At 42.9% G+C, this 14,864-nt stretch overlaps 1 protein-coding gene and 1 long non-coding RNA gene across 4 annotated transcripts in view; one reads left to right on the plus strand and one right to left on the minus strand.

Annotated features, from left to right (window-relative positions):
* SNIP1 (Smad nuclear interacting protein 1) overlaps positions 1–10,883 on the plus strand; it is a 17,406-nt gene extending 6,523 nt beyond the window's left edge. For 2 of the 3 annotated variants that reach the window (XM_020880285.2, XM_020880288.2), the window contains 2 exons: positions 7,635–8,239; positions 9,393–10,157. In XM_020880285.2, the coding sequence (XP_020735944.2) occupies positions 7,635–8,239; positions 9,393–9,657 (870 nt within the window). In that variant the 3' untranslated portion in view covers positions 9,658–10,157. Of the gene's footprint in view, positions 1–7,634; positions 8,240–9,392; positions 10,158–10,255 lie in introns of those variants that run through there. The other variant, XM_070468386.1, reaches the window with a different exon arrangement.
* Positions 8,234–14,864, minus strand: part of LOC139035280 (uncharacterized) — a 16,006-nt gene continuing 9,375 nt past the window's right edge. The window contains exon 3 of the long non-coding RNA XR_011487947.1: positions 8,234–8,829. This is a non-coding gene — a long non-coding RNA (uncharacterized lncRNA). The remainder of the gene's footprint in view (positions 8,830–14,864) is intronic.

Raw genomic sequence — 14,864 nt, forward strand, 5'->3', positions numbered from 1 at the left:
AATTTGAAGGGGGCACAATTCAGTCCTTACAGTGGCTGTCCCTTTTTATAATGTGAGTGATCTAGCATTTGGTATTGTAACCATTTTGACTATCTGACAAGTATGATAGTGATACTACGACTTTAATTTGCATGTCCCTGGTGGCTAACGATGTTGAGCATCTTTTCATGTGTTTATTTGCCATCTGTATTTCCTCTTAGGTAAAATGTCTCTTCATATCTTTTGCCTATTTTCTAGTTGGATTGTTTTGGTTTTGTTTTACTATTGAGTTTTAAGAATTCTTTTTTTTTTTTGTAATATATTCTTAGATACCAGGCCTTTTGGAGTGAGAGGTTTTAATATTTTCTTTCCATCTGTATCTTGTCTGTTTATTCTCTTAAAAGAGTTTTCCTCAGAGCAAAAGTTTTTGATTTGTTTGGAGTCCAGCTTGTCTGTTTTTCCTCTTAGAGATTATGCTTTTGGTGTTATGTCTAAGAACGTCTCTGGCCCTAGAACGTGAAGATATGTTTTTTTTTTAATGTTCGTTTAAGTCCATGATCTTTTTTGAGTTTGTTTTAATATAAGGCAGGAGCCTTAAATCGAATTTCCTTTTTCACCCATTGATATCCATTTACTCCAGCACTAGGTGTTGAAAGGACTATTTTTCCTCCCTTTAATTGCTTTTGCTTCCTTTGTAAAAAATCAAAAGTAGTGTGTGCCTTTATTTCTGGGTCCTCTGTTCTGTGTCATTGATCTGTCATTCTGCCAGTACCACAGTCTTGATTACTGTAGCTATATAATAAGTCTTAAAATTGGACAGACTGATTCTTTCACTTTCTTCTTTTTAAAACTTGTTAGGACTTCCCTGGCAGGCCAGTGGTTAAGACTTTGAGGCACAGGTTCGATCCCTACTGGGAGGAACTAAGATGGCACATGCCACAGGACATGGCCAAATAAATAAATAATTGTTTTAGGAATTCTCGTTCCTTCATCTTTCCATATACATTTTAGAACAATCTTGTTTATATCTATAAAGAAAAACTTGCTAGGATTTTGATTGAAATTGTGTTAAACTTGTACTTTTTGAGAATTTTAAAAAATTATTTAGTCTTCCCATCTTTGAATATAGATGTGTCTCTCTTTATTTAGATCTTTGATTTCTTTCATCAGTGTTTCAGTGTACAAGTCCTGTATGCATTTTGTTAGCTTTACACTTAAGTAATTTTTTTTAAGTTATCATTAAGTGATATTTTGAATTTCAGCATTTACTCGTTCATTGCTAGTACATAGAAATATGATCGATTTTTGTATGTTTATCTTATATCCTATGACCTTACTGAACTCATTTATTTTACCTAAATAAATCCCAGCCTAAAACTTGGGATTTCCTATATAGATAATCATACCTGCAGAGAGACAGTTTTGTTTGCCTTCCTTTACAGTGTAAATTCATTTTATCTCCTCTTGCCGCGTGGCTGGGACTCGAGCACTGAGTGGAGTAAGAGTAGTAAGAGCAGACACTTCCGCCGCGTCCTCAGTCCTGATGGCCGGGTGTTCAGTCATCGTCTTGTTCTTTCTCCTTGACGTTGTATTTAATTTTTGACAATTCTTGGTCTTCGTTGCTGCGTGTGGGCTTTCTCTAGTTGCGGTGAGCAGAGGCTATGCTCTGGTTGTGTGCAGGCTTAGTTGACTTGTGGCATGTGGAATCTTCCCTGACCAGGGATCAAACCCGTGTTCCCTGCATTGGCAGGTGGATTCTTAACCACTGGACCACCAGGGAAGTCCTCAGTCTTCTTTTTAAAGAGCCTCTGGGTTACAAAGTGCAAATAGAAACACTGGCATTAAGAAATGGATTTTCCTATGAATTTGAGCCAACTTCCTGCTACCTAAAAAGATTCAAAGCCAGTCTTGATGATCTGTTGTATGAGTTGGTCAGCCATCACCTTCATTATCTCAGAATTCAGCCACTGGAACCACAATACCCAGATTAAACCTCTCAAACCACTTGTAGCTGTGTGTGTGTGTGTGTGTGTGTGTGAATTCAGCCACTGGAACCACAATACCCAGATTAAACCTCTCAAACCACTTGTAGCTGTGTGTGTGTGTGTGTGTGTGTGTGTGTGTACAGCTTGCCACTGTTGTGATTTAATAATTTTGGCATGTTAACATTTTGTAGATTTAAAAGGTACAGTATATAGCCTGTTAGTTGGATACATTGATATATTGTAATATGACTGCCATGGAAGCAGTATTTACCAAGTTAGATCATTATAGAGTAGTGTTACTGTCTATATTCATTTTTCTGGGCATTAGATCTCTGTCTAAGGCTTATTTGCTATTTGTTACTGTTAGTGCCCTTAAATACCATCAGTCTATCCTCCCGCCTCCCATCTCCAGTGACCACCGTTTTCCTCCCTGACTGTTTATATATATGGGAGATAGATATAAAGGAGCACCCCTGGAGGCTCAGACAGCAGACATCTGCCTGCGGTGTAGGAGACCTAGGTTTTATCCCTGGGTCAGGAAGATCCCCTGGAGAAAGGTGTGTGTGTGAGACTTTTTTCAGCTTGCAGTTTTTTACCTCTGGTTTCTAAATCAGCAACTTATAGTAAATCCTGGGGCCTATCATATAGAACTGTTTTGTGATTATTGTTACTTTGGAATGGCTTAGTTTGCCTATCTATGCCAACTTCCCTCCTGACCTCAAATAATCTATTAAAAAGCTGATTTCGTTGTATCAGCTAGAAACTTGTAAATGGCTCTCAAGCAGAGGGGATTGAGGACTTGACAGGCAGTTGAAAATCAGTGACTTTTGCCTGGATTGTAAGAGCACACAGCCTCTGACTTGTACTTAGAGATAATCTTTTCTGCACTATTCAGCCACCATTAAAAAAAAAAAGTTCAACACAGAGTTATATTCAATATAATTTAATAACCTAATATGGAAAATAATTTGAAAAAGAATGTGTATATGTGTGTAACTGAATCAATGAATACAACATTGTAAATCAACTATACTTCGATTTTTTTTTTTAAAGGAGGTAGGGGACAGGATTGTGGAAACCCGAGGAAAAAATTTATCAATTGCTTATTCATCATCATAACACAGAAGTCTCTAAAATAAAAAGTGAGAGTATGGTTTACATAGTATATGGTTACTTCTCTCATTAGCCCCAGAATCACACCCCTCCCCATGAACCAAAAAAAACCACCTCAGTCCCCAGGGGTCACCTTTTTAATAGTTTGGTATTTATACTTTAGCATTCTGTAATGCTTATGTTCTCTTCTTTTCTTTTATATTTTGGTGTGTGTGTGTATTCTGTGCAAAGATATTAATTAACAAAAAGAATCATATTGTATCTGTTATACTACTTGACTTATCAATAGTTGAGAGTGTATGTTGAAATCTTAGTTATTTTGTGTTGTCTGGTTATGTAATTTGTCATATTCTCTCCAAAGCTTCTACTGATTTTTTCCTAGTATACATACATGTACTGGGAACGAAGACAGAATTGTCTATTGGATTTAGCAATATGTAGGTCATTGGTGACCTTGACCAGCAATTTTAGTGGAGTAGTAAGGATGAAGCCTAATTGGAGAATTCAAAAAAAGATGGAAAAAGAATTGGAGACTGATTAAAACCAAAGTTTTTTAAGGAATTTTACTCAGACAGTGAAGAGAGAGAGTGGAAGCCAGCATGGGAAACGGGCTTTGGGAAGAGCAGATGCCGGTGCTGACAGGGCTGGTCCAGTGCAGACCAGGAAAGGGGACTGTGCAAGGGGGGCAGGGGTCACTGCAGCGATGCTCTCGGTGCGAGGGGAGCTCCCCAGTGTGGGGACTGGCTTCAGATAGAAGCACAGAGAATGCGCAAACTACCGCACAACTGCACTCATCTCACACGCTAGTAAAGTAATGCTTAAAATTCTCCAAGCCAGGCTTCAGCAATACGTGAACCATGAACTTTCAGATGTTCAAGCTGGATTTAGAAAAGGCAGAGGAACCAGAGATCAAATTGCCAGCATCTGCTGCATCATCGAAAAAGCAAGAGAGTTCCAGAAAAACATTTATTTCTGCTTTATTGACTATGTCAAAGCCTTTGATTGTGGATCACAATAAACTGTGGAAAATTCTGAAAGAGATGGGCATACCAGACCACCTGACCTGCCTCTTGAGAAATCTGTATGCAGGTCAGGAAGCAACAGTTAGAACTGGACACGGACCAACAGTCTGGTTCCAAATAGGACAAGGAGTATGTCAAGGCTGTATATTGTCACCCTGCTTATTTAACTTATATGTAGAGTACATCTTGAGAAATGCTGGGCTGGAGGAAGCACAAGCTGGAATCAAGATTGCCGGGAGAAATATCAACCTCAGATATGCAGATGACACCACCCTTATGGCAGAAAGTGAGGAAGAACTAAAGAACCTCTTGATGAAAGCGAAAGAGGAGAGTGAAAAAGTTGGCTTAAAGCTCAGCATTCAGAAAACTAAGATCATGGCATCCGGTTCCATCACTTCATGGCAGATAGATGGGGAAACAGTGGCTGACTTTATTTTTCTGGGTTCCAAAATCACTGCAGATGGTGATTGCAGCAATGAAATTAAAAGACGCTTGCTCCTTGGAAGGATAGTTATGACCAACCTAGGCAGCATATTAAAAAGCAGAGACATTACTTTGCCAACAAAGGCCCATCTAGTCAAGGCTATGGTTTTTCTAGTGGTCGTGTATGGATGTGAGTGTTGGACTATAAAGAAGGCTGAGCGCCGAAGAGTTGATGCTTTTGAACTGTGGTGTTGGAGAAGACTCTTGAGAGTTCCTTGAACTGCAAGGAGATCCAACCAGTCCATCCTAAAGGAGATCAGTCCTGGGTGTTCATTGGAAGGACTGATGTTGAAGCTGAAACTCCAATACTTTGGCCACCTCATGCGAAGAGCTGACTCATTGGAAAAGACCCTGATGCTGGGAAAGATTGAGGGCAGGAGGAGAAGGGGACGACAGAGGATGAGATGGTTGGATGGCATCATCGACTCAATGGACATGGGTTTGGGTAGACTCTGGAAGTTGGTGATGGACAGGGAGGCCTGGCGTGCTGCGGTTCATGAGGCAGTTGCAAAGAGTCAGACACAACTGAGTGACTGAACTGAACCGAGAAGCACACATAGTTTCCTTATGGGCACAGGAAGGGAAACAGTATCTGGGTGTAGATAGTGGTAAGGGGGCAGACATAGAAAACCCCTTCTGAGTAAATAAGAGATGTAGAGGACCATGTAGGATGAGAGAGAAGGGGTGAAACTGTCATCTGGGAGGAGGACTAGATCAAGAAAATGCAGGATGGTTGCTGGGCATCATTAAGGAGGCTTAGGTCATGCTTCTGAGGTGGGACCAAGGTGGGACCCGTCAGAATGGCTTGTGCTTCTCTCTTGCCACTTTGATGTGCTAGATGCTGGTTGTGGTTTTGCCAGAACAGTGCGACAAGAATGGCATTGGACGTGATTGAGGGAGTGATCATACCGCTTGACCCTGGAATTTCAGCTAGAAGGGAAGGGAAGAGAGCACATCAAGAGAGTGAGGGACTGTGCAGAGGTAAGAGGACCAAAGGCTTGGATGAGTCTTACTGGCATGATTGTTAGAGCTGGGTAAAACGTGAGCTGGAAAGATGGGCAGAAAGAGGACGGCTTGAAATTGAAATTATAGAGGGGCTGCAGTTATTAGAAGTGAAAAGGTCTGTTGTAACTGTGAGGTGAGTGCCTGAGGAGAAAGGAGGTGGCAGATAAGATAACGGGGAGAGAGCAACGCGAAGAATGGAGAGGCGAGCGTGGCACTGAAATCAGCAGGGGCAGTGCTTTAGAGAGCGACAAGCTGGAAGTGAGACTGTGACGTGAAGGGGCGTGATTTAGGGTTGGCAAATGACAGCAACAGTGAGAGTGATGGCTGACAGTGGTCTTACATGAGATTCACTGCTGCATCTTTTCAGGGAGAAAGAAGAGGTGTGGGGAGTGTTCTAGAATTGGCAGTGAGAGGAAAGGGCATTGCTGCCGTATGTCCAGGCTTGAAGATGCTGGGAGCTGAGGGGAGGTTGGAAGGAGAAAACCAGCTCCTTTGAGAGAGCTGGGGGGGAGCAGAGATGGGAACTATCTGAGAAGACGTGGAGGATGTAGGCTGGTTTTGCCAAGCTTCCCATTTCCGGAGGAAATAGAAAGTACAGTGGCTTTAGGAGTTGAAAAAGGGTGGAATTTGGGGACAGAATCCTTCATATACAGAGCCTTATGGGAATTAGAGTACAAGGAGGGTGGAGGTGATGGCCTGGAGTCTGTGACTTCTTACAGTGACTCATTTAATCAGGGATAAAGGGCATAATGAGATTAGTTCTGGTAAACTCAAGGCAGATGGTGGTGGCAAGCTTGTGACTGTCTTGGGGTAGGAGGGATGGGTGTCTGAGGCTCCCTTCCTCTTGGTACTTGTCTTTGGAGGTTAGGAAGTGTAGGAAAACTGGGTCCAGCTCTGAGCAAGCAGACCCCTACTTGACCTCTATGGTTGGTAAGGAGAAGGCCTTGAGGCAGGGGCTAGGGATGAGGGTCGGCGAGGAAGTGGGGGCAAGGTCCCAGTCCTGATGCTCGGGATTTCTTCTCCACCCCTTCCCAGGAGGGGAGCCTCACTTCATAGTGGCAGGGCTCACTCTTGAACTCTGATACTTTAGCTATAAGATTAGTAAGGATAAACCTATCTTCACGTGTTCATTAAATATTTATTAATACTTCTTCTGAAGATTGCTTGTTACTATCCTTTGCCCATTATCTCTACTAGGCTGATTTTCAGTACTGTTTTTAAAGAAGCCTTGGTATGTTTCTTCATTTCTTCAAATCTTTAAAAACTATATCTGTTACAGTTGACCCTTGGACAACATGGGTTTGAGTTGCACTGGTCCACTTATATGCAGGTTGTTTTCAGTAGTAGAGGCTGCAGTACTCCGTGTCCCTAGTTGGTTGAATTTGCGGGTGCAGACCCTCAAATATAGAGGGACCACGCATACAGATCGCCGACTACAGCTGCCTGGAGGGTCAGTTCCCCTGTGCCCCAGCTGCAGTGAATTTTTACAGGTTTCTTCTTATATAATTCTTAATTTTATTCCTAGGTATTGAGTAATCTTTGTTACTGTTGAAATAAGATCTTTCAAAATTATTATTAATACATTTTTATTTCTGGCATAAGAGAAAGGTAGCTTTTTTCTTTATGTAATTATCTTGTATGTGACTACTTAATTCTCTTTGAGAGTTGTGTTTTCCCTAAATTTGCCAGTAGCTATTCTTGTTTCTCAGGCTCTGAACATGGGTGTGCACTGTTAGAGCTATATTTGGGCAGCAGCCTGGGGTACCTTGGAGAAGGAGATGGCAACCCACTCCAGTATTCTTGCCTGGGAAATCTCATGGACAGAGGAGCCTGGCAGGCTACAGTCTGTGGGATCGCAAAGAGTCGGACACAACTGAGTGGCTAGCACTTTGGGTGTTGGCCTTGCAAGGGAACATGGTCACCACCGGTAACCTTATTTCTGTGGGACATTTTGCTCTGAACACCAAATCACAAATGACTTCTTGAATGCAGCTCTGTTTAGAGACCGTGAACTGCCTTTAGTTTCCTGAATCTGTTTGAATTTCAGGAACGTGAGGACCATCCTCGGAGAGGCCGGGAGGATCGGCCACACCGAGAACCGTCAGGACAGGAACACAAGCGAGCTCGGAACAGTGACCGAGACAGGCACCGCAGCCATTCCCACCAGAGGAGGAGCTCGGGCGAGAGGCCTGGCAGCGGGCAGCCTCAGGGACGTGATCGAGATGCTCAGAACCTGCAGGCTCAGGAAGCCGAGCGGGAGTTTCACAACACCCGGCGCCGCGAGCACCGCCAGAAGAATGAAGTTAGTGCTGGCAGTAACGCGTCTCAGGACGCGCTGCCTCGGCCTGGACCTGGAGGCAACAGCAAGGACAAAGAGGTGCCTGTTAAAGAGAAGCCAAGCTTCGAACTTTCTGGGGCACTTCTTGAGGACACTAACACCTTTCGGGGTGTAGTTATTAAATACAGTGAGCCCCCGGAAGCACGTATCCCCAAAAAACGGTGGCGTCTCTACCCCTTTAAAAACGATGAAGTACTTCCAGTGATGTACATCCACCGACAGAGCGCTTACCTCCTGGGCCGGCACCGCCGCATCGCAGACATTCCCATCGATCACCCCTCCTGCTCAAAGCAGCACGCCGTCTTTCAGTACCGGTAAGTGTCCATCTGCGGAGGAAACCAAGGTGCCAGCAGAAGCCCGCCGTCTTGGCTAGTTAGGATTACTGAGATCTGTGCACGTGTGTGTGCACAAGAAGCCCATATCCCTCATACCTAATAGTATTTTTTTAATTTTTATTTTTTTGGCTGAACCTGCATGGTTTATGGGATTTTAGTTCCCCATCCGGGGATCGAAACCAGGCCCTTGTCAGTGAGATCGTGAAGTTCTAACCCCTGGACCGGCAGGGAATTCCTTGTAATATTAGTCTTAAGGAGTATTATTCCTCTAATGTACAATCACTTTATATAAATAATTGCCAACACTTGTATAAGAGGATTGAAGTTGATGTCCGAAATCCCGATTTTGAATCCTGCCAATGCCACTTACCTGGGGCCACTTACCACAATGCCACTTACCGCTCTTCTGGGCCTCAGTTTCTACGTCCCTCTCAGGGCTGTTATGATAGGTAAATGGAAATAAAGCTGAGAATGGAAATAAAGCTGAGAATGCTTGGCATATGTTAGCCGAATCTCTCTCTTGGCAGTTTCTGTAGTACATCTGTTATTGTTGGATGCTCACAACAATCCTGTGGGGAGGCGAGGACTAGTATTAATACCCCATTTAACAGATGAGACGACGAAGCTCAGCAAAGCCAGGTGGCCTGCCTAATAAATAATCACTGAGGTAGCATCTGGCTCAAATTGGTTTCGATCTGAACAATTTTGATCGTCTTATCTGTCCCCTTGACTCCAAAGTCCAAATACATTGGTTTATTCCTATTGGGACAGAAGCTAAAATATGTTGAAATACAGGTAAAAGAAGCATTATGTTGATTATTAACAATACAAAAAATGTCAAATTTTTAAAAATACAAAAAAAAAAAAGTATTTCTTAACCATGGCAAGAGGCTTTGGATTCTGCATTTTAAGCTTTGGTCTACCATGAATCCCTTCCTCCCAGTGACCAGTTCTCACCGATTTAACTTGCTCCCAATTTCAAAGTCCATGACTGTGTCTTCCCATTGATTTCTACAGTTTGAACTTGAACTGAGTCTAAGCCAGGTATTTACATTGTTCAGACTGTTAGCAAAGAGCTGGAGGATCTGAGGCTGGATTTCCCTCACAGATTTCTCTACTTTACCTCCACTAGGCTTGTGGAGTATACCCGTGCTGATGGGACAGTTGGCCGCAGGGTAAAGCCCTACATCATTGACCTTGGCTCAGGCAACGGAACATTCCTGAACAACAAGCGAATTGAGCCACAGAGATACTATGAACTGAAGGAAAAGGATGTCCTTAAGTTTGGGTTCAGCAGTAGAGAGTATGTTCTGCTCCACGAGTCCTCTGACACCTCTGAAGTAGACAGGAAAGAAGACGAGGATGACGAGGAAGAGGAGGAGGTGTCTGACAGCTAGCAAACTGAAAACAACCCAGACTCTCGAGAGACCTTTTCTTTGTGTGAAGGCTTTGGGACTGACTCACGGGGCACCGCTGTGCTCTCTGTAATGCCTCCTACTGCCTTAAGTCTTTCTTCTGTTGCTGACCAGCTTATGTTTTAGTGTATGTAAAAAAAAAAAATGACTTAGGTTAGGTTGACCTTCTTTCTGTGACACATTGGCCACATGCCTGTGGGCATTTGTTTTCCGAACAGTGTCACCGACACATCGTGTTTTAGTAGAAGCATCATGGCTTGAGTTGGTGCTTTCAGAACTGCTGCCGAGAAAACTATAAACCCTTGGTTAGGGGGGAATTGTGGCTTCTTTTCTTTGTACAGTTACTTTATTTATATAGTTGTTAAGCTTTGTGGACCGGGTTGTTTTTATCTTGGGGGCAAACCCCTGAACAGAGAATCTTACTAAGCTTTGGTTATCACCAAAATAGCCTCCAGAATATACCAAAGCTTTGACCTGGTTGAGCTCTTGAGTCATAGAAATTGATTTTGCACTTGGTTGGTTTGGGTGGGTGGGTGGGATTTACCACATGACCTCATTATTGACTGTTGGACTCAAACAGATACTTTATGGAGCCTGCTTCAGCTCACAACTGTACAGGAGGACCGTGGCCACTGCCAGCGGGTGCTGACTGCATGTCACAGGAGGCCGAAATGGGTCGTGGATCTGTTTCCTGGGAGACAACTCTGACTTCTCCATGGAACATGTACAGAACAATTTTGATCATCGTAGCTGTTCTTCAACTTCACGTTTTTATTTAGAGGTTATCTCCATTCTTTCTTCTTTGAGAGAAGGAGTCATTTATGTAGCAGGGTCTTTGCTTTATCCTAACAACATAATGTCAAAAGACGGTTGTGTGGTTTACATGTTTCATCTTTTTAAAACAACATTCAGAGAGGTTGTATTTACCTTCCAAGGCTGGAAAGTATGGGAATTGCCCAGTTTTCTCATTTTCCACCAGAGGACTATGTGTAAGTAGAAAAGTCACAACTGCTTACATCTGTTGTGTGATGTATATATGTACATATTTAAAAAATTGTGTGAAAGAGCCGCATACTGATTTTCCTATGAGAATGTTTTGTGACGTAAATGTAATACAATATTATAGGCAAAGGCCTCCCTGCATTTGAGGAGCAGGTTTTCATTTATATGTATTTTTGGAATAAAAAATAATAAAATTTGTAAATATAGCCCCCTTTCAAAATGTACTTCTTTGCTCGCACAGAAGACCTGGTGTTAACAGGTGTATTCTGGTGCTAAGGACATCTCTGAGTCAGTATTGTGGAGTAGAAGTTGAGAGTTGTGGAGGGTGTTGTGAGAGTGATAGGGCCCACACCTGCTGTGGAATCCAGATCTTCACATCTCAGCGACTTGAGTGGTGGTCCTGATGAAGCAGTAGCGCTTTCTGAGTTGGCAGTGGAGGGCTTTTCCTTCCCAGAAGAGTCAGAGTTGGGGCAGGTTATCCGTCATGGGCCTTCTACCGGCTGACACCTATCCCTGCTTCCTCACCCTCAGGTGGTGATGCGGGTGTGAGATGGGAAGGAGAGATGATGCAAGTCAGTCAGTGGAGCTGCTAGCTGGTCCTCTTGGGTGGAAGCTAATGATCTTACTGGGCTTCTCTGGTGGCTCAGTGGTAAAAGACTCCACCAGCCAATGCAGGGAACTCGGATTCCATCCCTGGGTTGGGAAGATCACCTGTAGAAGGAAGTGGCAACCCACTCAAGTATTTTTGCCTAGAAAATCCCATGGACAGAGGAGCCTGGCAGACTATAGAGTCCATGGGGTTGCAAAAGAGTCGGGACACAAGTGACTTAGTGACTAGACAACATTAACGTTAGCTGATCTTGCTTACCATTGTATTTCCATTGAGGTCTCATACCTGTATGTACTCAACATTAAATGTTGACTAGTACCTAGTGTGGGGAGGAGCAGCTGACTAATTTTATTTAAAAGAAATGAAAAGATCCCCTTTGGGGACTTCCCTGGCAGTCCAATGGTTAGGACTCTCCTGTCCACTACAGGGAGTACATGTTCTATCCCTTGTGGGGGAACTAAGATCCCACATTGTTGTTCAGTCACCAAGTCATGTCCAATTATTTGTAAACCCATGGACTGCAGCACTGCAGGCCTCCCTGTCCCTCAACATCTGGAGTTGGCCCCAGTTCATGCCCATTGAATCAGTGATGCCGTCCAGTCGTTTCATCCTCTGTCTCCCTCTTCTTCTGCCTTCAGTCTTTCTCAGCATCAGGGTGTTTTCCAGTGAGTCGGCTCTTCACATCAGGTGGACAAAGTATTGGAGCTTCAGCCTCAGCATCAGTCCCTCCAATGAATATTCAGGATTGACTTTCTTTCGGATTGACTGGCTTGATCTCCTTGTAGCCCAAGGGACTCTCAAGAGTCTTCCCCAGCACCATAGTTCAAAAGCATCAATTCTTTGGCACTCTGCCTTCTTTATGGTCCAACTTTCACATCCGTACATGACTACAGGAAAGACCACAGCCTTGACTATATGGACCTTTGTCAGCAAAGTGATGTCTTTGCTTTTTAAACATGCTATCTAGGTTTGTCGTAACTTTTCTTCCAAGAAGCAATCATCATCTAATTTCATGGCTGCAGTCACCATCGGCAGTGATTTTATCTGTCACTGCTTCCATCTTTTCCCCTTTTAATTGCCATGAAGTGATGGGATTGAATGCTGTGATCTTAGTTTTTTTAATACTGAGTTTTAAGCCCACTTTTTCACTCTTCTCTTTCACCCTCATAAAGAGGCTCTTTAGTTCCTCTTCGCTTTCTGCCATTAAAGTGTATCTGCATATCTGAGGTTGTTTATTTCTCCCAGAATCCTTGATTCTAGCTTGTAACTCATCCAGCCTGGCATTTTGCATGACGCACTCTGCATATAAGTTAAATAAACAGGGTGACAGATAAACCTTGTCCTTCTTTCTCAATTTTGAACCAGTTGGTTGTTCCATATAAGGTTCTAACTGTTGCTTCTTGACCCGCATACAGGCTTCTCAGGAGACAGGTAAGATGATCTGTCTAAGATATCTTTCTAAGATAATATCTCTTTAAGATATTTTTCCACAGTTTGTTATGATCCACACAAAGACTTTAGTGTAGTCAATGAAACAAATGTTTTTTCTGGAATTCCCTTGCTTTCTGTATGATCCAGTGAATGCTGGCAATTTGATCTCTGGTTTCTCTGCCATTTCTAAACCCAGCTGGGATGTCTAGAAGTTCTCTGTTCACATACTGCTAAAACCTAGCTTGAAGGATTTTGAGCATAACCTTACTAGAATGGGAAGTGAGTGCAACTGTCTAGTAGTTTGAACATTCTTTAGTACCACCCTTCTTGGGAATTGGGATGAAGATTGACCTTTTCCTGTGGCCACTGCAATCTCCAAATTTCCAGTCCAAATTTGCTGACATATTGAGTGCTGCACTTTAACAGAATCATGTAGGATTTTAAATTGCTCTGCTGGAATTTCATTGCCTCCACTAGCTCTATTGGCAGCAGTGCTTCCTAAGGTCCACTTGACTTCACATCCTGGATGTCTGGCTCTAGGTGAGTGACCACACCACTGTGGTTATCAGGGTCATTAAGATCTTTTTTGTACAGGCCCTCTGTGTATTCTTGCTCTTCTTGATCTCTTCTGCTTCTATTAGGTCTTCACCGTTTCTGTCCTTTATTGTGCCCATCTTTGCATGAAATCTAGAGATCTCCAAGAAAATTAGAGATCTCAAAGCAGCATTTCATGCAAAGATGGGCACAATAAAGATCTCACATGCCTTGGGGCAAAAACTAAAAAAAAAAAAAAAAAAAAAGATCCCCTTTGAAGAGTGAATACTTAAGGGTTAATTAGGTAGAAGCTTACCTGAGGGAAGAAACAATGTAACAGCAATTAGCATCCTCACCCAAAGTGCTCTAATTTGGCCCGTGGATGTGCATATTACATACGTGCAGGTCTGAAAGGTTATGTTTGGATGAGTTTTTCTCTTGATCCTGATGAATGGTTTTCTCCTCCTGGAATGAGGTACTTACCTGGCATCTCATTCCATGGCCTCCTTGTTCAGTCTGTGCAACTACTTCTGCTTCCTGGCAGCTTTTGGCTTGACTTCATGCACCATCCTGGTGGACACTGATAGATGACCACTTTGCTTATATTTTTCAATTACAGGTGCCAGTTGTATAGTTAACTTTTGCTTCCTGGATTAAGAGATGTTTCATGCCAAACATATGGGACGTTCTTTCCCCCCCATACTCACATTTTTTTTTAAAGAGAGTGAAAGAAAAAAACTACTCATCCCTGAGGCCAGGCCAGGTATCACCAAGTAGACTTCTCATCTGAAGTTGATGAGTTAATCCTAAAGGTTTCTTTAAAAAAAGAAAAAAACCCACAACTTAGTTTTGGCTGGGTCTTAGTTTTGGCATATGGGATTTTCATTGCAGTGCCAAGTTTCTAGTGTGAGCTCAGTAACTGAGGTGCAGCATTGTGGGATCTTAGTTCCCTGACCAGGGATGGAACCCGTCACCCCTGCATTGGAGGATGGATCACCAGGGGAGGTCCTAATTCTAAAGCTTTCTTCTTGAATTAATTCATTGCTTAGAAACTCATGTTCATTTTAGCTGTTGGCAATTGCTTTACTCCCCACCCTTTCTCCACGCTGGCGTCCTTGTCTGCAAGTCATAGCTGTCAAAATCAAGCCATCTGCAGAACAACTCTGTGCTTCTGAGTCCCTCCCTCAAATCCTCTGTGGTCTTTGGTTCTGCCGAGCTATGGGACAGAATCTTCAGATTTCCCCCATAAGCCTCGTTCCAATCATCTTCTAGTTTCCTCTTTCTGACGCTGATAACGGATAGCTCATCAAGTGTAACCAGTGATGTAACTTTTTTCCCCCATCGTGCAGCACAGCATGAGAGATTTTAGTTCCTTGGCCAGAGATAAAACCTGTGCCTCCTACATTGGAAGGGCAGAGTCCTAACCACTGGACTGCCAGGGAATTCTCTTCCTGTATTTTTAAATACTCTTTTACTTATTTAAAAGTTTAAAAGTATTTAAATTTTAAATACTCTTATTGTATCCTGATGATAAGGGAAAGCCGAGTAATCAATTCAGATAACTGGGAAAATTTTTTTTAACTTTTTACTTTATTTTGGAGTATAGATGATT

This window comes from Odocoileus virginianus, chromosome 5 (assembly GCF_023699985.2).
Source record: "Odocoileus virginianus isolate 20LAN1187 ecotype Illinois chromosome 5, Ovbor_1.2, whole genome shotgun sequence".
Taxonomy (NCBI): Eukaryota; Metazoa; Chordata; class Mammalia; order Artiodactyla; family Cervidae; genus Odocoileus; species Odocoileus virginianus.